At 46.1% G+C, this 19,915-nt stretch overlaps 1 protein-coding gene across 12 annotated transcripts in view; it reads left to right on the forward strand.

Annotated features, from left to right (window-relative positions):
- AUTS2 (activator of transcription and developmental regulator AUTS2) overlaps positions 1-19,915 on the forward strand; it is a 1,127,680-nt gene that overhangs the window by 1,082,608 nt on the left and 25,157 nt on the right. For 8 of the 12 annotated variants that reach the window (XM_077908303.1, XM_077908299.1, XM_077908302.1 and 5 more), the window contains 3 exons: positions 16,350-16,815; positions 18,081-18,334; positions 19,462-19,703. In XM_077908303.1, the coding sequence (XP_077764429.1) occupies positions 16,350-16,815; positions 18,081-18,334; positions 19,462-19,703 (962 nt within the window). The remainder of the gene's footprint in view (positions 1-16,349; positions 16,816-18,080; positions 18,335-19,461; positions 19,704-19,915) is intronic. The other 4 variants (XM_077908304.1, XM_077908301.1, XM_077908300.1 and 1 more) reach the window with 3 other exon arrangements.

Genomic DNA, 19,915 nt, shown 5'->3' on the forward strand with positions numbered 1-19,915 from the left:
CCCTCTGCTTTATCTTGCTCTTTCTAGGCTGCCTCCTCCTGTGTTTAAGGTCAGGACTGCAGAATGGCTTTCAGTTCTGCCTTGGGACTGATTAAAAGCCCTCGTTGTCCCCGAGCGAGGAGGAAATTCTAAAAAGGGGCCTGTGTCAATTCAGCCAGCCTGCAGGGCCGCGGGGACACAAGGCGGAGCAGGTGCCATAGCATCGTGGGCTCCCGCCAGGCCCAGGGCATGCTCGGCTGGGTGCAGCCAAGGAGCTGGGGCCCTGGCCCAGTGCAAAGCGCAACCCCAGCTCAGAGACCCGGCCACGGAGGCCCCGAGGCGGCTCTGCGTCTTTGTTCAGTTCAGGTGTCTGGGCTGCGGGCATGAATCCTCACCCGGCAGCCGTCTCTCCGGAGCGATAGGTGCTCTTCTGTTGCCGGAGGAGCTTTTACCCCTGAAAGATTCGAGATCTCAGATTTAAATGGCACTTGAGGTCCGGTAAAAGAGCCGGGGCGCCAAGACTTTCCAAAGCAGGATTACCCTCCTAAGTGTTCTCGAGCTGATTGGGCAGAGAGGATGGAGCGCGCTTGCTGTCACCCTGCGGATTGCATCGCAGTAAGACCTTTCCTCAGGGGAAGGGTGACCTGACGGTGACATTTTCAATCTGAGATCTTTTTGCAGCATTAAAAAATTAACTCTTTCCCTGTGCCTTATTGGAGAGGCCCTTATTTTATAAACCTTCATTTTATGATTGCTCCCTGTTTGAGTTATGATGCGTGTGTGTGTCTCCCAGGTGTATTTTGCAATCCTAGAGGTCTTCTCCCCTCCTTCACCCTCCAACTCCTCCCTGTGCATGTTGAACTCCATTATTGTGTAGGTATAGTTCTTTCTAGTGCTTATTGCTCCTTCTTTGGTGTTTCATTGCTGGGTCATTTTACTATTTCGTTTTTAGCCGTTCTCTATAGCTAATTTTTAAGACTTTTTTTTTTTTTTACTTTGGTTTTCTCCTAATGAGTGCATTAAGCTGATTGCACCATTATTTGACTTTGTATCACCTTTGTGGATTTCACCTCTGGGTTCTGTTGAAAATTTAAATACTGTAGAAGGTGAACTGACACCTCCCCAGGACTATTCCCCAGGTTCTCGCAGCTATGTATGTTTTCTCAATTTTTAAATACGCGTAAAATTGCCTTTTTATACTCTTAAAGTCTGTAGACTACTCAGATGCACCGTGCAGCCTATTCCTAGAGAAGCTTTGCCTACCTTTGATTTTTAAGCTCTCTCTCCTTTAACATGATGCGCTTTTGATTGCCCTGCTTTTTTTGTTGTTGTACCAAAAAACCTCCCAAACTATTAGAATCTTTTATGATTCAAAACAGAACATTAGTTTTATTATATATCAAAAATGGATGCTTAAACTTCATAATAGCTTATAATTATTTTACATTTGCTTGTGTTATATACTATTATTTTATTGCAGTATAGTGTTCAATTATGGAAATGACTCCAAAGAGACATGATTTTTCTGGCTTAATGTGTAATTGTTTATTGAGTATTTTTCTCATTATAGAGATTTTTTTTTCCTTTTGAATTGCAGATATAAAGAAACTTACTTTGATTTTGTAAATTGATTATTATGTGCCTAAAGAAATCAAATATTTATCAAGTACTCACTATATGGAAGGCATTGTGTTTGGGATCGAAATAAAGACAGATTTTAAAAGGTCCCCTCCTCCTCTCAAGAAATTAGTCATGTGACTTAAATACCAATACAGTATCTACTAAATGCCTCAGAAGTCCCACAGGCATTAAGTCTCTAGAATAGAAGTTCATCAGAGGGTTAGGGTGGTTGCCAGGGTCACAGGGGCTGGACATGGCTTAGCAAGGTCATTTGACCGAAACAGGGCTTTGGGAGGTGGAACTCAGAAGCACCTGTGTGTGTGTGAAGGGAGAGAAAGCTGGAGTGTGGAACTCCTGGATGATGGTCAGGAACAGAGGAAGAGTACAGCAGCAGACCATGGAGAGGAGCTGGGGGTTTATTCTACATATGGGGAGAAGCCATTGGAAAGTTTCAAACACGGGCCTGCCATGACAGCATGATCTGATTTATATTTTAAAGGCTCCCCGAGGCTGCTGGGGAGCAGCAGATTCTGAAACTATTGTTTTATTTGTGTTAAATGGCCTCATAAGCAGTAATACACACCTGAGCCCTTGATTAACATAAGGGAGAATGTAAATACATCCGTGCAGTGATTCTGAGCTTCAAGGATGGGTATGAAGGAGCCAGAGTGGGAGGGAGTGGGCTTGATTGTAGTCATGTTGAACCAGGGATGATGGTGAGACAGTCACGTACACATGGTCTTCAGGCATTTGAAAAGAAACAGAAGAAATGCCGTGCTACCTTCTGCCATTCTGATTTGAAGACCTCACTGAAGATAAAGTTCAGGTATTTGCAGGAGGGTTGAAGTCATCGTGATAGTACATGCCCCAAGCCTCCGCTTTGGACTTTTGCCTTTCAGGATTGCAGGTTTAAGTGGGAGGCAACACTACTGTTTTAGTGACTTACTCTAGTCCCACATCTACCCCAAGGACAGTTACCATTTCCCACTGTATTTCTGGAGAATGATGTCAGCATTTCAGATTTGAGAGGCGACTCAAGCAGATGGGTAGTTTCAGAGTCCAGAGCGCTAACCATTTTACCTCAGAGCCCCATGGATAGGTCGTTTCTAATAGGCTGGTGTCCTCATTGTTCTCACTGCCTTCTAGATGTGGAGCTTCACATTTTATATTTGAGCATGTTTCCTCTTTCTGTGATAAGTTGATAATGAAATAATGACAAGTGATTAACTAATGGTAAGAGATTCTGTTTTCCTACCAAATGTTTATTTCATGGGTGGTTTATAGAACATCAATTTAAGGATTGGTAGACTTATTCTTTTTTTAAAATATTTTATTTTTATTTATTCACGATAGAGAGAGAGAGAGAGAGAGGCAGAGACACAGGCAGAGGGAGAAGCAGGCTCCATGCAGGGAACCAGATGCGGGACTCGATCCCGGGACCCCTGGGCCAAAGGCAGCGCTAAACCGTTAAGCCACCCAGGGATTTCCCCCCCCCCTTTTTTTTGGTAGACTTTAAAGAATATAAAATATTTCAAATATAGAACATAACAGCACCCTGCTCCCACCCCCATACACATATATATATTCTATTTTTAGAAAATTTTATCTAGTCACTTGGTGTCAGGACTCTTATTTATACCTTAAGATGTAGTATCTGTCAAAATCTGTGCAAATGAAGAGGATACTGTTCATTAACCTCCAGGTGAAATACTTGAGAAGATTGAGTTCTGGAATGGGAAAGGAAAATAATGATTATGTTCTGAAGAGCGCACCCCCAACATCTTATTAGGAAGCTTATGGAATCTCAGAGGTCATCTAGCCCAGGTTCCTTCCCATTCCATGACTAACAACCCACTCCTCAGAATTTTGGTCATGGTCGTTCAAGACACAAATGTCCTCTTGACATTTCCGGTGAAAAACAAAACAGAACATTAACTTAAGTCCCCTACATGGCAGCCCAGACTGTTTCTGATGAAAAGTCTGCTCTGCAGTACACATCCTTTGGTCTTAGTTCTGCCCACGATGTTATTCACAGTAGATGTGCTACCTCTTCCATGTGACAGTCATCAGGTCCTTGATGGTGGCTCGTGGCCATGCTTATAGGCAAGACCCTGTAACTCCCTATTCTACATGCTAAGCAACCCAGTGAATGTACGTGGACCCAGGATGGGAAATAATCCCCATAAATAAGAGCTCACCGTTGCTAGCTTTCATTATCGTGCAGTACTGGAGGCAGCTTCTACTCCATCTCCCCCTACCCCACCCAGGCCGCAGCTTACAGGCTAGTGAAGAACCCACCCTGGAAGGAATGAAGGAAGTAATTTCCAACAGTGGGCCTTGGGTGGTGGATACATAGAATGATTGGCGACCTTGTGGATGGCATCCCTCAGCCACGGAGCTTGCAGAGGCTTTCCAGAACTCCCAGTAGCCTATACAACAGCGCTTTGCAAACTTGAACCTGCATGTCGATGGGGGCTGTGAATTTAACGCTGTAATGAGATCCCAGGTGATGTTAGTGTTACTGGTGTATGGACCACACGTGGAATAGCACAGTCATAGAATACATCAGAATCACAGTATGGGGGGGCCGACGGTTTGAGATGAGAAAGGTCAAAACTTACCTAGAGAAATTGTCAGAGTCCTCTTTTCCCTGATCTTTCTCCTTTAACTAAAGAATCAAAAGCTCTATGATATCAGGGAAAAAAGCAGTTTTCATAGATTCATGCTAAAGGCATCTGTGAGACTCACACATAAGCTACTCAGACAGATTGCAGGCACTTGCCAGCACCTGGGTCCCATGGGCCACAGCAGGTTGTTTGAACAGACTTGGGGACTTTTGTCATCTGTCCTCAGCAGTACAGGCAGGCAGGCCTGAGAGCTGATGGAACATTCCTTGCCAAAGCATGGTAGCTGTTTCCCAAGGCAAAACTCACTTTCACAGTGGCCTGTTAAAAACAGGACAGGAGTGGCTCTTGGAGCTTTTCCACCGTGCATTGCGAAAACATTGGTTTTAGGATATTTGATGATGCGTTGAAGGAGTAGCCTCATCCTCTACTACTCACCCAATGACAGCTGTGTGAACTTGGTAGAGAAGTGACTGGTGGCGCTGATTTTGCTTGTGAGAATGACCCCCCTCCACACCCCGCCCTGCCCCCACCCCACAGCTCTCTTGGCACAGCATGGGTCCAGGGCCAGAGAGTCCGCATGCCCTGGTGTCTGTGATTCTTTCCTCCCTTCTCTCCAAGACAGAAACACTTGGTTGCCACTATGATGACTCACAAATTTGCTCTGCTCCATACTAGGCTAACCTAAGACCTTTCTGATACCTGGACCCTGAAAAGAGGGGATTTTGAGGGAAAAGAAGTAGATACAAGGATGTTGCCTGATGCAGGTGACACTCATTTTAGAGAAAGTGTGCATGTTCTTACAGACTCCAAAGCAGTGAGAGAGTGAGCCAGTGTGGACTGGAACTTCTGTAGCTGGAAGCTCAGCTGATACTCATAGCCCTGCATTGCAGAGGGTTGTTGAGAGGACACCTGGGGGACAGGGAGTATTTGTATTTCGGACCTAGGACCCGAGTAAGAACCGGGGTGGAAGTTCTAACATGCCATCATCAAACCCCCACAGAGCGTCTTTACTGAGTCACAGTGATCATCTAATCTGTGCCTGGAATCAGATAAAAACAGGTCACAGTGTGCAAAGCAGGAAAGTAGAGTGATTGGTAATACTTCTGTACATCTTTGGTGCTGGTGTCTTTTACCTTTGACCTTGAGAAAATCATCTTTGGTAAAAATCAGAGGGTTTAAAATAAGGTTTAACCTAGAGCCAATCATTTGCCAACCTTCATGGGCATGATAGCCTTTTAGAGTGTGAATGTTATTAGCTAGATGCCTCATTCCATAGCTCATAATATCATAAACATATTGATACCACAGGCAAGTACAGATCCAGGCAAGATTGCCTATCACAGCAAGCGACAAAAAAGGACATATTACACCAAAGAATTTTTGCCTCAGAAGGTGACCAGGATCAGACTGGCCTCATGATTATTGCCCCTCTGACTCTGGACATGAAACCTTTGGCCAAAGACATTAGAAATGAGCAGCGGGGCCACCCTCTCACCCTCTCGTGAGGAAGGTGTCCCATCTGTCAACAGATCGGGGAGCTTTCTAGCATATTCATTGCTCCTGGTGGGAGCGCTGCCTCAAGCAACATGACATTCTTTTCTTCTCATTCATATCCCCAACTCCACTGTTCTAGGTGTGAAAGTTAGGAGACCTTTTTTTTTTTTTAGCAGCCAAATACCTAAAGTTAAAATTTATTTTCAATGCTGTGGTCCCACCTCTTGGAGAATTCCCAGAATAAGCACATGGGCTCCCTGTTGTCTTCAAGTATAAAGAATGTGTGCTGTGGCTATTCTTAGGGCAATACCCTTGTCCCTAGATTTGCTGCTTATTCACAGCGAGCAGGCCATGGTACATGAATCCAAACATGCGGTTGAAACTCCTTTTAGAACCTTCCCTTGTTAGGACCCCTTGTTGTACCCTAGGGACACAGAAGTATCATGTTAGATGTGGGGCAGGCACAGGTTTGAAAGGTGGTTGTGCTTGTGTGTGTACATGCGCAGTGTCATGTGGGCCAGGCGGGGCTGATGAGGACAGGCCAGGAAACTGAGGTCCATGGGAGGGGCCAGAGGGCAGAGGCAGAGACATGCTGTGGATGGAAACCAAGCTGGAGGTGATCTTGTCCAACTGGTGAGTATGGATGCTGGCAGAAGGACACAAGCAAAAATAATGGGAAGATGTCTTTGAGGCCAAAGCACGGAGGCCTGGGCTTTCCAGAAACTAGGACTTGAAGTTTTTCCAGTGTTCTTGACGTGCCTGGGGATTTTATCCTTCGATAAAATCAGGTCTGCACACATCCCAGGACACATTTCCTTTGCTTTGGGTCTAAGACTGGTCCTTGGGGCCAGTTTAGCAGGACTGTGCTATAGATAGAAGTGACCATTGATAACCCAGAATCAATAAAATATATCGATACCTTCATTAGCTCTGATTAGTTCAGTTTATCTCTGAACCTTACAGATAACAAACGCTGCATGGGAAGGCCATGGGTCTCCCTGATGGCCATGTCCATGCTTTTTCCTCTACTGTGTCTTATGCTCTCAGCCTCCAGCTCCTGGAAGCTAGGGTGGCTTCTTGATCATCTCTGTACCCTCAGGATCTGGCCCATGAAGCAACACCAGCCTTTTCCTTGTATGAAGTGAAAAACCCAATTACAGATAGGATGTTGACACTCTTAGTTTTGGTCAAGACTCTTATGCCCCCAGTTCTTCCCCCAGGAGATCACAGTCCACTTTTCACATGGCCCTCCATTGCTCTTATTTAGTAGAAACGACAGAAGAAATACAAGGCAAACCCAGGTTGACCTCCAGGGCCCACGTTCTATAGGCGGAAGCCATCCTGGTGGCCTGCAGTGTGCATCTTCACAGTAGATCTCCCTGGAAGGCAGATTTTTGGCCTGAAGGCATCAGGAACACGGGCAAGTGCATAAAGGTTGATGCTTTCTGTGGTGCGGGGTGAATAAACTTGAAACAAATGTCAGGATGCTCACCTGCAGTCTGTTGCTGCTTCTTCAATGCCCACTCTAGGTTATTCTTGGAAACTCAGTAGTATCCGAACTAGCTTCCGTGATAACGGCAGCCCCTAACCTGCTGGCCCTGCACACCTTTCCCTCTCAGTAGGCTTGCTGCTGTTTTGCCTGGCACAATGACTATTTTTTATGTTTGGGATTTTGCTTTTACTGGGAACCTGGGAGCCCTTAGAGGTTTGCGATACAGACTTCAGCCCGAAGCTTAGCCTCCCAGATGGTAATTAATGTTTACACAAAATGACAAGCACAAAATGGAATCTCTTTGAGCCCTGCCAAGCACCCACCATTCCCCCGATCTCCCACTCTCGCAGTGTTTGAAAATTAATTTGCCTTGAACAAACAGTGGGTTTTCCTCAATTTATTTGTACAGTTTCAGTGCCCGAGAAGAAGAGCTGCAAGGCTGAATGTCATCCTTCCATTCGTTCAAGTAATTGAATCTGCTAATGGAACAAACTGGTCTCTTGTTTAATGATTTGAAGAAGAGAGGGAGAGGAGGAAGAGAGAGGTGTACATGAGAGGCAGTACTTTTCCTGCCAAATACCATTGGAATGTGGAGCCCAACAGAATCTAACACTTGGGGAGAGGGCCAAGTATTACTGAATAATTTCAGTTGTGCAGTTTTTGTTTTAATAAATATGTACAAAATACACAGTCTTTGCTAAAAAGGAGATTTTGTTTGAGGCAAAAGAAGAGGCAAGAAGGTGTTTAAATAATGAGGGTGAAATCAGAGAGGGAGACAAAACATAAGAAGCAACTCCAGGAGACAAACTGGGGGTTCCCAGTGGGGAGCGGGAGGGGGTAACTGGGTGACGGGCATTGAGGAGGCACATGATGGGATGAGCACTGGGTGTTATACGCAACTGACGAATCACTGACCCTCTGCCTCTGAAACCAATCATACGTTATATATTAATTGGATTTAAATAAAATAAAAAATAATTTTTTAAAAGACGGATATGGCTAGTAGTTTGAAATAATTGTTGATTCACAGAAATTTGACACTTCCATGTATGGGCTTTTTAATGTAGAACCATTCAACATTTATTAATATTCCCCCTTTTCCTTAATTTAAAGTCTGGATTTCTTGCCACAACCCCCCAACCCCCCCCCCAAACACACACACACCCCACTCTTTATTTGGCTTATTAGTCTTCATTCCTTCTGTGTGGTCAGATCTTCATGGTTCTGTCATTTGGACAAAGAAGTAGAGAAACTAACTAGAAGACAGAAGAGCGTAAAAGTAGGACATACCCATTTCTAGATGCTACGAGGCAGGTATTCAGGAGGATTGGGACATTGCCTAATAGCCAGTGCCCCACATAGTTGTCTTGATGTCTTTAAGGATTATTCATATTTGCTGCAGTGATGACATTGTCCTGAGTAAGCCATGATGGGCTTTCTGATCAATTGTAAAGATATGCAAAGACCAGAAGCACAGTAATATGCCTCACGAGAGTTCTTCGCTGCTGCTGCTCCTCCTCCTCTTCCACCTCTTCCTCCTCTTCCTCCTCCTCCCTCATCAATATTCACCAGTTCCTTCCTGTCCAGATATACCAGGTAGAGGCAGTTGGAAATGCCACAGAGTAGGTAGAGGGCCAGAGCCTAGACTCATTTCTGAAAGGCAAATATTTATCTGTTCTCTGGGTAAAGAACTTTTTTTTTTTTTAATTCTGTCCCATAGTCTAAAGCAGTTTGACCTGAACAGTCACTTTCTGAGTTGACTTCTTTGGTGGTAGAGTTACTATTCTGTGCATGAAGGAACTCATTTTATAATACACAGCTGAGGGACATCTGGCTCAGTGGTTGAGCATCTGCCTTTGTCTCAGAGCGTGATCCTGGGGTCCTGGGATCGAGTCCCACGTCGGGCTCCTCACAGGGAGTCTGCTTCTCCCTCTCCCTGTGTCTCTGCCTCTCTCTCTGTCTCTCATGAATAAATAAGTAAAATCTTTTAAAAAATAAATAGAATATACAGTTGACCCTTGAATGATGTGGGAGGTTCAGAGCCCCGACACCCCCTCCCACACAAAAACCCACATGTGACTTATGACTCCCCAGAAACTTTACTACTAGCCAGCCTACTGTTGACCAGGAGCCTCACCAATAACAGCTGTTTAACACATTTTTTATATACATGTTATGTACTATATTCTGACAATAAAGTAAGAGAAAAGAAAATGTTATTAAGTAGATTATAAGGAGGGAAAAAAATCACAGTATTGTACTGTATTTATCCAAAAAATTACCTGAGGACCTGCCCACTTCAAACCTGTCCTGTTCAGGGCTCAGCTGCAATGTCTTTTTCTTTTACAATAATAACACATTTTACCCTAGAAAACTTGGAAAGATTAAAAAAACCCTACAACTTTAAAAATGAAAGTCTGTGATTATTTTTGGATGATGGGATTACAATTAACATTTTGATGTACACTTTCTAGTCTTTTTTCGGTGTGCGCATATACACATTTACACAGATAATTTTGAGTATTGAAATTGTATTGGTGATAGTGTACTTTATTTTACTTGGTAGTAATTTTGTCATGAAGTGCTTTCCATTGAATTATTTTCTGGACAAAAAAAAATTATTTTCTGGAGTAGTTTTGGAAACACTGATCATTTTTTTTGTGTGTTCTACCTTGTGGAAAGAACTTAATTTCCACAACAACCCCTTGGAGTAGTTAGTGTATTTTTGCTGTAAGTTATTGGACTTCTAGAAACGTACTGTTCATCATAGGGACATAACTCAGCAAATCTCAACCCGAGCATGTTATTGTATAATATAAGAAACGTTTTATAGCACACTTTTATTCTTTACTTTCTAGGACAAAATACGTTGTTGGTTGCCTATCTATACACGTGATTTAAAAATGCCCATAAAGCCCTAATGAAAAGTAAAGGAGAAACAAGTATGTAAACATTTATTTATAGTGGAAGACAATGAAATGGTCAGATGCTCAAATCTATACATAGGACAGTATATAACTATGGTTGCTACAAAAGCAGACTGATATGGGTCTGTGGGACTTGGTAATTAAAATGCCAGGAGCAGGGATCCCTAGGTGGCTTAGCAGTTCAGTGCCTGCCTTCGGCCCAGGGCGTGATCCTGGAGATGCTGGATCGAATCCCATATCAGACTCCTTGCATGGAGCCTGCTTCTCCCTCTGCCTGTGTCTCCGCTGCTTTCCCTCTCTCTGTGTCTCTCATGAATAAATAAATAAAAATCTTTTAAAAAATAAAAATAAAAAATAAAATGCCAGGAGCAGCCATACCATTGGTGTCCTGATTTTCCCGAATGGTGGTGAACAGCTCACTCTTGGTTGTTCATAACAATAAGACCTAACAGACACAGCAGCGTACAGTAGTTGCATTCCTGGAAAATGCAGTGTGTATTAAAACTGTGCATAAAATTGTTTTGTGTTTATATGCAAAAATAGAGTCAGGCTCTAGATTTTCCAGCTACATAAATGTCCAGTGGGATTTTAGGACATTAGCTGAGAGGTTGCATGGCATTGTCCTTTACGTTACAGTATATCTAACGTCCGTAAGAGCCACCAGTGCCCTCCAGCCACTGTGACAGCCAAACACAGTCCCACAAAGTTTGAAAACTTAAAAGAACCACCTCTTAAGTGGCTTTGACTTGTTTCTCTCTCTCTTTCATCATAAAATACCCTTGAACACAGAATTCTCAAAGCATTTGCAGTCGTACATTTCTAAGTCTTCGTAGGCCCTGTCATTTTCTTGCTAAGTTTGCTTCCAAGTATTATGTGACTTTTGTTACTGTAAAGGGGATCCTTCTTTTTTATTTAACTTTCTAGTCACTATTGCTGGTGTGTAGAAAACTACTGATGTTTGCGGTGGGGGGTGGTGGCGGTGGTTATTTGGGTATTTTGCTGAGTGCTATTATTCTCATATATTTCTCAGCTGATTGTGTTTTCTAGCTAGATAATTATAGTTTTTTTATAAATAGTAGTTTTGCCTCTTCCTTTTGTCATTGCTGTTGGTAAATGAAATGAATAGTTTGTTTCTTACAGGTTCAGTCCACATTGTCTGTAACACTAAATATACCTGTTACATATTTCCAGGTTGAGGGAAAGGTGTCAATCATTGAGTCCTTTTCAGTTTACTTCTGTGATCAGGTTTATTTGTTTTGGAGTCAGTTTTAGTAATTGATATCTTTTCATAAACTCCATTTTATTTTCAAATTTATTAGAAACTTATATATTACAGTTTCTTATTTTATATAACCTACACTCTCCATGTGTTTAATGGTACCACTACTCATATTCCCAGTTTTGTTTGCTGTGGTTTTTTTCTTCCTCAAACTGTTCTTAAATGTAGGATCAATTTTCTTTTAAGAATTTTAATGGGGGATCCCTGGGTGGCGCAGCAGTTTAGCGCCTGTCTTTGGCCCAGGGCGCGATCCTGGAGACCCGGGATCGAATCCCACATCGGGCTCCCGGTGCATGGAGCCTGCTTCTCCCTCTGCCTGTGTCTCTGCCTCTCTCTCTCTCTCTCTCTCTCTCTCTCTCTCTCTGTGACTATCATAAATAAATAATTTTAAAAAAAGGAATTTTAATGGGTAACAGGATCACATGATTCAAAAATGTAAATACGTATGTATGTATACAGTCACATATCTCCCCTTCCTCTGGCTCTGTGTCTGTCTGGTTCTCCACCCTGAGCCCCCAAACAGGTGCTCTTCTAGAGCTTCTTTATGCATAAAGTAAAAGTGGGTATATATGATTTTTCTTGTTTTTCATAGAAGCTAGCAATATGCCATGGGTTGTACACACAGAGTTCCTCATTCCTTTTCAGTCTATAATGTCTTCTATTGTATGGGTGTATCAGATTTATATGTACCCAGTTCCCAAATGATTACATTTTAATTCTTTCCAAACTTGTAATTCAAAGCACGATGCAGTTTCACGGTGTCTATAGACTTAAATCCTTGCTGAGCTTCTTTAGTTTCTTGGCTAAATGTTGCCAAATTGCCCTCCACAGAGGTTGTAGGTGTTGTTTTTTTAAAAGATTTTACTTATGTGTTTATTTGAAAGAGTGAAAGAGGCAGAGAGAGCACAGAGGGAGAAGGAGAAGCAAGACTCCCTACTAAGCACAGAGCCTGATGCGGGGCTTGATCCCAGGACTTCAGTCAAGGCCGTGACCTGAGCTGAAGGCGGGCACTTATCTAACTGAGCCACCAAGGTGCCCCTAGGTTTTTAGTCTACTAGTAAAATACTAGCAGCCTCATTTTCCCCAGGGAACTTTGATCAAATTTGTATCAAAATGAAATTTTTCCTAATCTGTCCTTACTTTTTAAAAATGTATTGTGTTTGAGTCAAGGTTACTGAGATACAATTTACGTATAGGAAATTCACCCCTTACACTGTACACTATGCAGTGTAATTTTAATTTGCATGTATCTTATTATAAGCACGATGTGTTCTTTTTATAATCACAAGAAGAGAGATTTTAAAACCCCAAAATGTAATGAGTAAAACTTGTAAATAAGACTAGTCAATTTGCACATTCTTACTTCTTTCAACCTCAGCAAATTTCATCCTCTGGCAAATTCAGAGCACACAGAGCAATACAAAATGATTTTTTTTTAATGTGTTCTTGCCAATTTTGGAGAAGCACAGTAAGACAAATTGACTGTCAAGATGGAAAAGCTTAACTGGGAAGATACATTTATTGAATAATTGAAAGGAAGAGGAAATGCATTACCGATTAGCCACAAAAACGCATGTCGCCTAAATCTGTGCCTCAAGAGACTTGTGTAAATGGGGAGTCGTAAAACTGTCTCAGCCCTAAAGTTCTTACCGCCTTCAAAGCTGCCACTGCCTTGCTTGTAGGTTCCGCAGCAACAGGGCCTCAGTGGATTGATGATAGCTTTCAGGTTTAGCTGAAGCGTGCTGTTCCAGCAGCCCTTTGTAGCTTTGCACTGTCTCATTGTACCAAATATTTTAACAGAGTCCTGGATTTACTGTTCCCTGCTTTGCTTTAGGTTTTTTGCTTCTGGGGGACAGCAAAGTGTAAATCAGAGAAAAAGCAATTAATGGTGGCAAGAGTTGGGACTAGAACAAAAGTTGTCTGATTTATTAAACAGCCAGGTGACCTCCAGCAAGCAAGTTCCTTAACTTCTCTGGGCTTCTTCACCATCTAATCAGAGTGGATTGGGTGAGTTCCTTGCCACTCACAGTGAAGTCCAAGCCTCACCTCAGACAGGGAGACTCTGGAGCCCCACTCCAGAATTTCTGAGTCCAATTCAGCGTTGTAAACAGATGTCCGGGTTGTTTGTATGCATTTTAAAGTTTGAGAAGTGCTGGGATGGTTTCCCAGATTCTGATCTTGTTGCCAAAATTCTGTGTTTCTGGGTCCTCTGAGTCATTCATCGGACAATCCTGTAGAAATTCACAGGGCTCACTAGAGAGATTTTTGTGTCCTGTGCACCACACAGTTGGTCCAAGATGACGATCCCCAGGCTGGGTGCTGCTCCCCTCGCTCTGGCTGCATCTGTGTTGGGGCTAACCCACAACAGCAATGCAACAACAGAGGAGACGTGACTGCCAACCCTGTTTGCCTTTATGGGGCCTTGGGGAAATGAGCCCAAGCCTGTCCCATGCCCCCTGTGTCATCCACACTCAGAAGCCCATTAAATAAAGAACAAGGAGATAAATATAGTCAGGCTACAGAAATGAAGCACTTAATCTGCGTCTTCCTGATGTGCTTCCTTTACTGGCATAAGGAAATCTAAGTGATAGCCTCTGGGTGGTGTCCTTTGGAAGAGGAACTTTGTTTTATGTCAGAGGGAAATTTTGTTTGGACAATGATTTTTGGAGGGAGAATGTGAATTTGGATTTAAATTTAACAACATGGGAAATATCTATGCATTTACTCTTCACCATCCCAGTCCAGAGAGAACAAAGCACTTCAAAAGGATGGAAATGTGTTTCTGCCCTTTTAGCGAGCACAATAATCCTAAATTAACCGTCTGAGTGTCAGAGTGGGAAGAAGCCCTGCTTAGGCACCTAGAACTTCTCGCTGAGGTGGAGCTCTTGTATTTTGTGCGGTTAGAATGTGTGGGTGTTGGTGCTTCTGCCCAGACCTAACTAACCCTCTTGCGTTGTAGGAAACCTACATGTTATTTGATGAGCTCGCATAAGCCCTTGCTATGGTAATCTTGTGGAAATGATAGGAAAAAACACTGGAAGAGAAGCTGGCCCAGAATCCCTAGGTGTGGATTGTCTACAGATGAAGGGTCTTCTTTCATGATCTAGGAGTTTTGGCTACATGGAGTCTGTGCACATCAAGGATCTTGATGTTCACAGCCCTCAAGTTAAGAAGTAAAGTTTTGGGAATCCTAAAATTTCAGCTTGTCATAAGCAAAAATCTTCCCAGAAAGGTTCTAAAGGACAGCTCTGGATGAAAATATGTGTGAGTGGCCCTCCCATCTATGCCAGAAGTCTAGAGTTACTTTTCCCCAGGGCCTTCTTGGATGCTTTATCCCTGAAGCTGAAACATGCAAAGAGGGGACTCTCTTTTGTTCCAGGCTGTTCTGAGAGGCATAATGATAGCCAAGGTCATTTTAGCCAAAAATGCCTTCTGTTTATAACCCGGGTTTGTTTCTGCTTTGGTGCTTGTCACAGGTTTGATCTGTTCCATCAACAGGACAGTGGGAGTAATGGTTTGCTTTGAGGAAAAATCCAGGGAAGAAAAATGGCAAGCGAGTGTACGCAAGAGGACATCAACAGAAAAGGATAGGACGAGTGAGAATACCACATTATTTCTCATACTTGATACAGTGAGATTGGAAGAGAAAGATCATGGCCAGAGTAGTTTCCTGAGAAATGCCTGGAACACATCCTCATTTCAGAGAATACCATAATCTGTTCTTTTTCTATTTCTGAGCTGTATAATAATAAAAGGGTGGCTCTTTTAGCGCAAAGATATAAGAAAGGTCATCCCCCCCACCATGTACAAAAAGTACTTACTCATTAGTAGGGGCATTTTTTTGTATTTAATGTCATATTTGTCTTTCATTCTTCCATTAGAGGATTTGATGGAGTTTGACTTACAAGCTGATCAAACAACCACTCTGTGATGTGGCATGAATCTTGGAGAGAGGCGTATCTTTTTTTAATTTTCTCGATGATTTTATTTATTTTATTTTAGAGAGAACGTACATGCGACAGCAGGGTGAGGAGGGGAAGAGGGAGAGGGAGAGAAAATCTTAAGCGGACTCCTTGCTGAGCATGGAGACCAATACAGGGCTCGATCTCACGACCCCAAGATCACAACCTGAGCCGAAACCAAGAGTTGGCCACTTAACCAACTGTGCCATCCAGGCGCGCAAAGAAGCTTATCTTTTAAATTTGTAACAGGAGTGTGTGCTTGCTACATTTCTTCCATTGTTGTGGCATTTCACTTATTTTACATCGAAGCCTAGCATCAGCATTCAGCATTGCACCAGCGGCCTGGAGGGGCGGGGGACTCTTTAAAACGCCTGGCACATGTAGTTGGCTCTAAATTGATCGGAATTCGTGTTTGCACCTTGGATCTCAGATGTTGCTAGGATCAGTTGGTGAGCACGAGGAGGCCCTGAGTTTGACCAGTTTAGCACTTGCCAAATACGACATTATTTTTGTAAATGTCAAATGAGTCTCATCTGTCAGAATGGAAAGGGGAGGGGCAAGGCCAAGAATAAACATCTGTGTGTGGTTAAATAACATTCACTTCACTCGCTGTGTGAAAACACCGCTCTTCTGTATATTCAAAAACTGCATGTATTTCAAGCAGGGGGAAATCAGCTCATCGTCTATTATTTCTTAATTTTGCTCCATCAAAGGCTTTGCCGAGATTCAGGTGGATGTGCATTTTCAGACTCACAGCCTTGGCTGCTTTCTGGCCCGCAGCTTCCTGCAGCCCTCTTCGCAGAGTGCTCGTGCCCTGCACGTGGGCAGGTCAGGCCACAAAGCCAGGACAAGCCACCAGGCCATGTGTCGTGTCTGGGACCGGGGGGTCTGGGCATTGGGGTGCTCTGTGCTCCATGTGTCACACTCACATGTCATTGCCTGTGATTTGTCTCTGCTCTCCCCACACAGATCCGGAGCTAGGTGTTGGCACGCTACCTGAACATGACAGCCAGGACGCAGGGCCGATTGTCCCCAAGATCTCGGGTCTAGAGAGAAGCCAGGAGAAGAGCCAGGACTGTGGCAAAGAGCCGATCTTTGAGCCCGTGGTGCTTAAAGACCCCTGCCCTCAGGCCCCTCAGCCGCTGCCCCAGCCCCAGGCGGAGCCGCAGCCCCGAGCTCCTTCTCCGGACCCTGACCTGGTGCCCCGCACAGAGGCCCCGCCTCAGCCCCCCCGCCCAAGCACACAGCCTCCGCAGGCGCCCGCAGAGGCCCAGCCGGCCCCCCAGCCTCCGGCGCAGAGGCTCCCGCGGCCGCAGTCCCCCGCCCAGCTGCTCCATCAGGGTCTCCCGCCTGTGCAGGCGCACCCCTCGTCCCAGGGCCTCTCCCAGCCCCTCTCAGCCTACAACAGCAGTAGCCTGAGCCTCAACAGCTTAAGGTGAGCCCCCCGCGTCGGGGCCTGGCTTCTGCCCCCTTCTCTGGGCTGGGCTGTGGAGCGGGTCGGGGGCTCCCGCGGAGGCTGGTGCCTTGTTGCGAACCCCACCGCAGTGTCCTGGGGCGGGGGAGGCAGGGAGCTGGCCACGGGGAGGAGCCCTTGAGACTCGGCTGGGTAGGCTGGGGGGACAGCAGGGTTAGTTAGGGACGTCCGAAGAACTAGAACAGCCACAGGGACCGAGGGGTGCAGGCGGGGAGGGCGGTGTGCATGCACCAAGGAGCATCCAGCCTTAGAAGGTTCCTAGGAGGGAGGCCATTGGCCTCTGCAGGAGGATGCCTCGGAGGCGCTACATCTCCCTCCCTGCGGCTCCAGAGTCAGGGAGCTGGGGTGGGGGGGACCAGGGGATGTTCTGCTTGAGGTTCTTCTGTTACCCTTAGTCCAGGGCGGGTCAGAGCAGAGGCGAACCAGCTGCGTGTGGACAAAGAGGAGCCCCGGTGTGGAGGCCCAGGCGCTCTCCTGCCTAGTCTTTGCCAAACTACACGAGAGGGTGTTCAGAGGAGCACAGGGGAGCACTGCCAGGGAAAGGGAGACGGAAACCGCGGGGTGTGGGGCCAAGCATTGCCTACCCTTGCCTGGATCTGGGCGTTGTAATTCCAACCCCTCGGGGCTCTTGTGGCTTTCTCTTCCTCGTGACAGCCTGGTGACGGGGGACTCTGGGGCCTGCTGCTTCCTGGTTAGGACAGGGGAAGGAAACCGCCTCAGCCGGGGCCGGGGCCCTGCTCTGCCCCCAAGCTTACTTCCATGGCCCCCAGACCGGAGCAGGGATCAGGGGCTCCCTGTGCTGCTTCATGGAAGGGGTCGCAGTGGGACGGGAGGAGCTCTGGCCATCGTCTTGTCCTCTGTGTAAATTGTAGGACATGTGGCTAGTGGAGGATGCAAAGGTGCGGGGCTCTGAGGGGCAGAGGGGAGAAGTTGGCCATAGCAGAGGGGAGCGGGCCTGAGTTTTCGGCCACAGCCACTGCCTGGCCCCCAGGGGGCAGTGGGGTAACTCTGGGGCCGCAGCTCCTCTTGCGCAGTGTCTGCAGTTGTGACCATCGCAGAGGCTCCTGGTGTGCCCAGGGGCGGGCGTGTCAAGAGAAAGGAGCAAGAGAAAGTGTTGAATGGCTTTGGGCAGGGAGATAGGATTCTTTTTTAAGAAAATTAATTGCTTACTTCTTTTTTTTTCCTTTCTTCCTTTTTTTTCCCTTTGGCTGTGGTCGCTCCAACAGCAGTAGCAGAAGCAGCACCCCGGCGAAGACTCAGCCTGCCCCTCCGCACATCTCTCACCACCCCTCCGCCTCCCCCTTCCCCCTCTCGCTGCCCAACCACAGCCCCCTGCACAGCTTCACGCCCACCCTCCAGCCCCCCGCACACTCACATCACCCCAATATGTTTGCCCCTCCCACGGCTTTGCCTCCTCCACCACCTCTGACTTCAGGGGGTCTGCAGGTCCCCGGACACCCGGCCGGAAGCACTTACTCAGGTACGAGGGAGGCACCCTCCTGGCCTACCCGGGGCGCCCACCTCTCCAGCCGGTGGCCTCATGGGCCGTCGGTGTTGCCTGTGCCTGGAGTCTGGGTTTTCTCATTTGACGGTTTTCTGCTTTACTTACTATATGTATTCTTGTAACCTCCCTCTAATCCCTGTGGGCTGAAGTTGAGCAAAAATGTGTACTGACACCCTGTTGACCTCAACAACCCGGGAGGCTCAGACACTACCAAGGGGCAAGCAGCTTACTGCGAGTCAGGAAGCTTTTCCCTCTGAGTTCACCCAGCGAGGGGGAAAACACAGATTGTGTGTGACCTGTTGTCCGGGCTCCCGTGAGCGGGACGGAAACTTGGTCAGGCCCATAGACCGTTCCATCCCAGGCTCTTGAAATTGGAATTTCCATCCTGAAACTCCATCCTGGTTTAAGGGTTTTTTTTGTTTTTTGTTTTGTTTTTGTTTTTTTTTTTTTTCGCAATGAGTAAGGCCTTCTACCTTCTTAAAAAGAGAAGATGCACTTTTTGTTTCCGCTTATCCCAGAGTTTTAAGTGTCAACAAAATCTAGTCTTAGATACTGGCTCCTTTTCCCCTTGCCTGTGTTGATCAGGCCAGTATCCCAAGTTCAGGTCCATCGTAGCCATGTTATACCCCTGCTGCAGAGATTTCACTCAGAAGAGGGCACGAGAATGTGGCCACGTTACCCTAGATCAGTGTGCAGTCACTGTTCTTAAGTACTTAAATATATTAATTCTTTGCACCCCCAAAGTAACCCACAATGTGGATGATATTGTCCGCATATGGTACGTGAGGGAACTGACCCCAAATGAATGACTTCCCGTGCCCAGGCTCCCCAAGCTGACAGTAACAGAGCTGAAAATTGACCTCTGGCTCTTCAGCCCAGAGCCTGTCCCCCAAAGCCGAGAGGCTGGAAGAAGATGATTTGATCGTGACCGAGTGTCAGGGTCCTCTGGTAGGGCGTCCCCTTCCGTCCCTGGGGGCACAGGGGCTCTCATCAGGGGTGCCCTTGGCCCTGTCCCCTCTGGTCAGGTACGCCGATGTCCTGATCCAAAGGATCTGACCGATGTAGCAAAAAAGCGTCATCTTCTCCCTTCCCTTCTTTTCCAGAGCAAGACATCTTGCGACAGGAACTGAACACCCGTTTTTTGGCCTCTCAGAGTGCTGACCGTGGGGCTTCCCTGGGCCCTCCGCCCTACCTGCGGACCGAGTTCCACCAGCACCAGCACCAGCACCAGCACACCCACCAGCACACGCACCAGCACACCTTCACGCCGTTCCCCCACGCCATCCCGCCCGCCGCCATCATGCCGACGCCAGCACCTCCCATGGTGCGTACCCCAGGCAGAAATGTGAGGATAAGTAGAGCACGACTCTTTTTTTATGCAGCACGTTGGGGTGGAATGGGCTGTTGGGGCACAGGAGGTTAACGGGGACTGAGAGCTGTTTTAGGGGGCTCCTTTGGCCTTGTCCGTCTTGGCTGGAGAGAAGGGAGTGTCTGCTAACCCAGGGCCCGGGGTGGGCACTTCTCCGTAGACAGTTCTCCCTAGCACTGGGCGTGAGC

This window comes from Canis aureus, chromosome 8 (assembly GCF_053574225.1).
Source record: "Canis aureus isolate CA01 chromosome 8, VMU_Caureus_v.1.0, whole genome shotgun sequence".
Taxonomy (NCBI): Eukaryota; Metazoa; Chordata; class Mammalia; order Carnivora; family Canidae; genus Canis; species Canis aureus.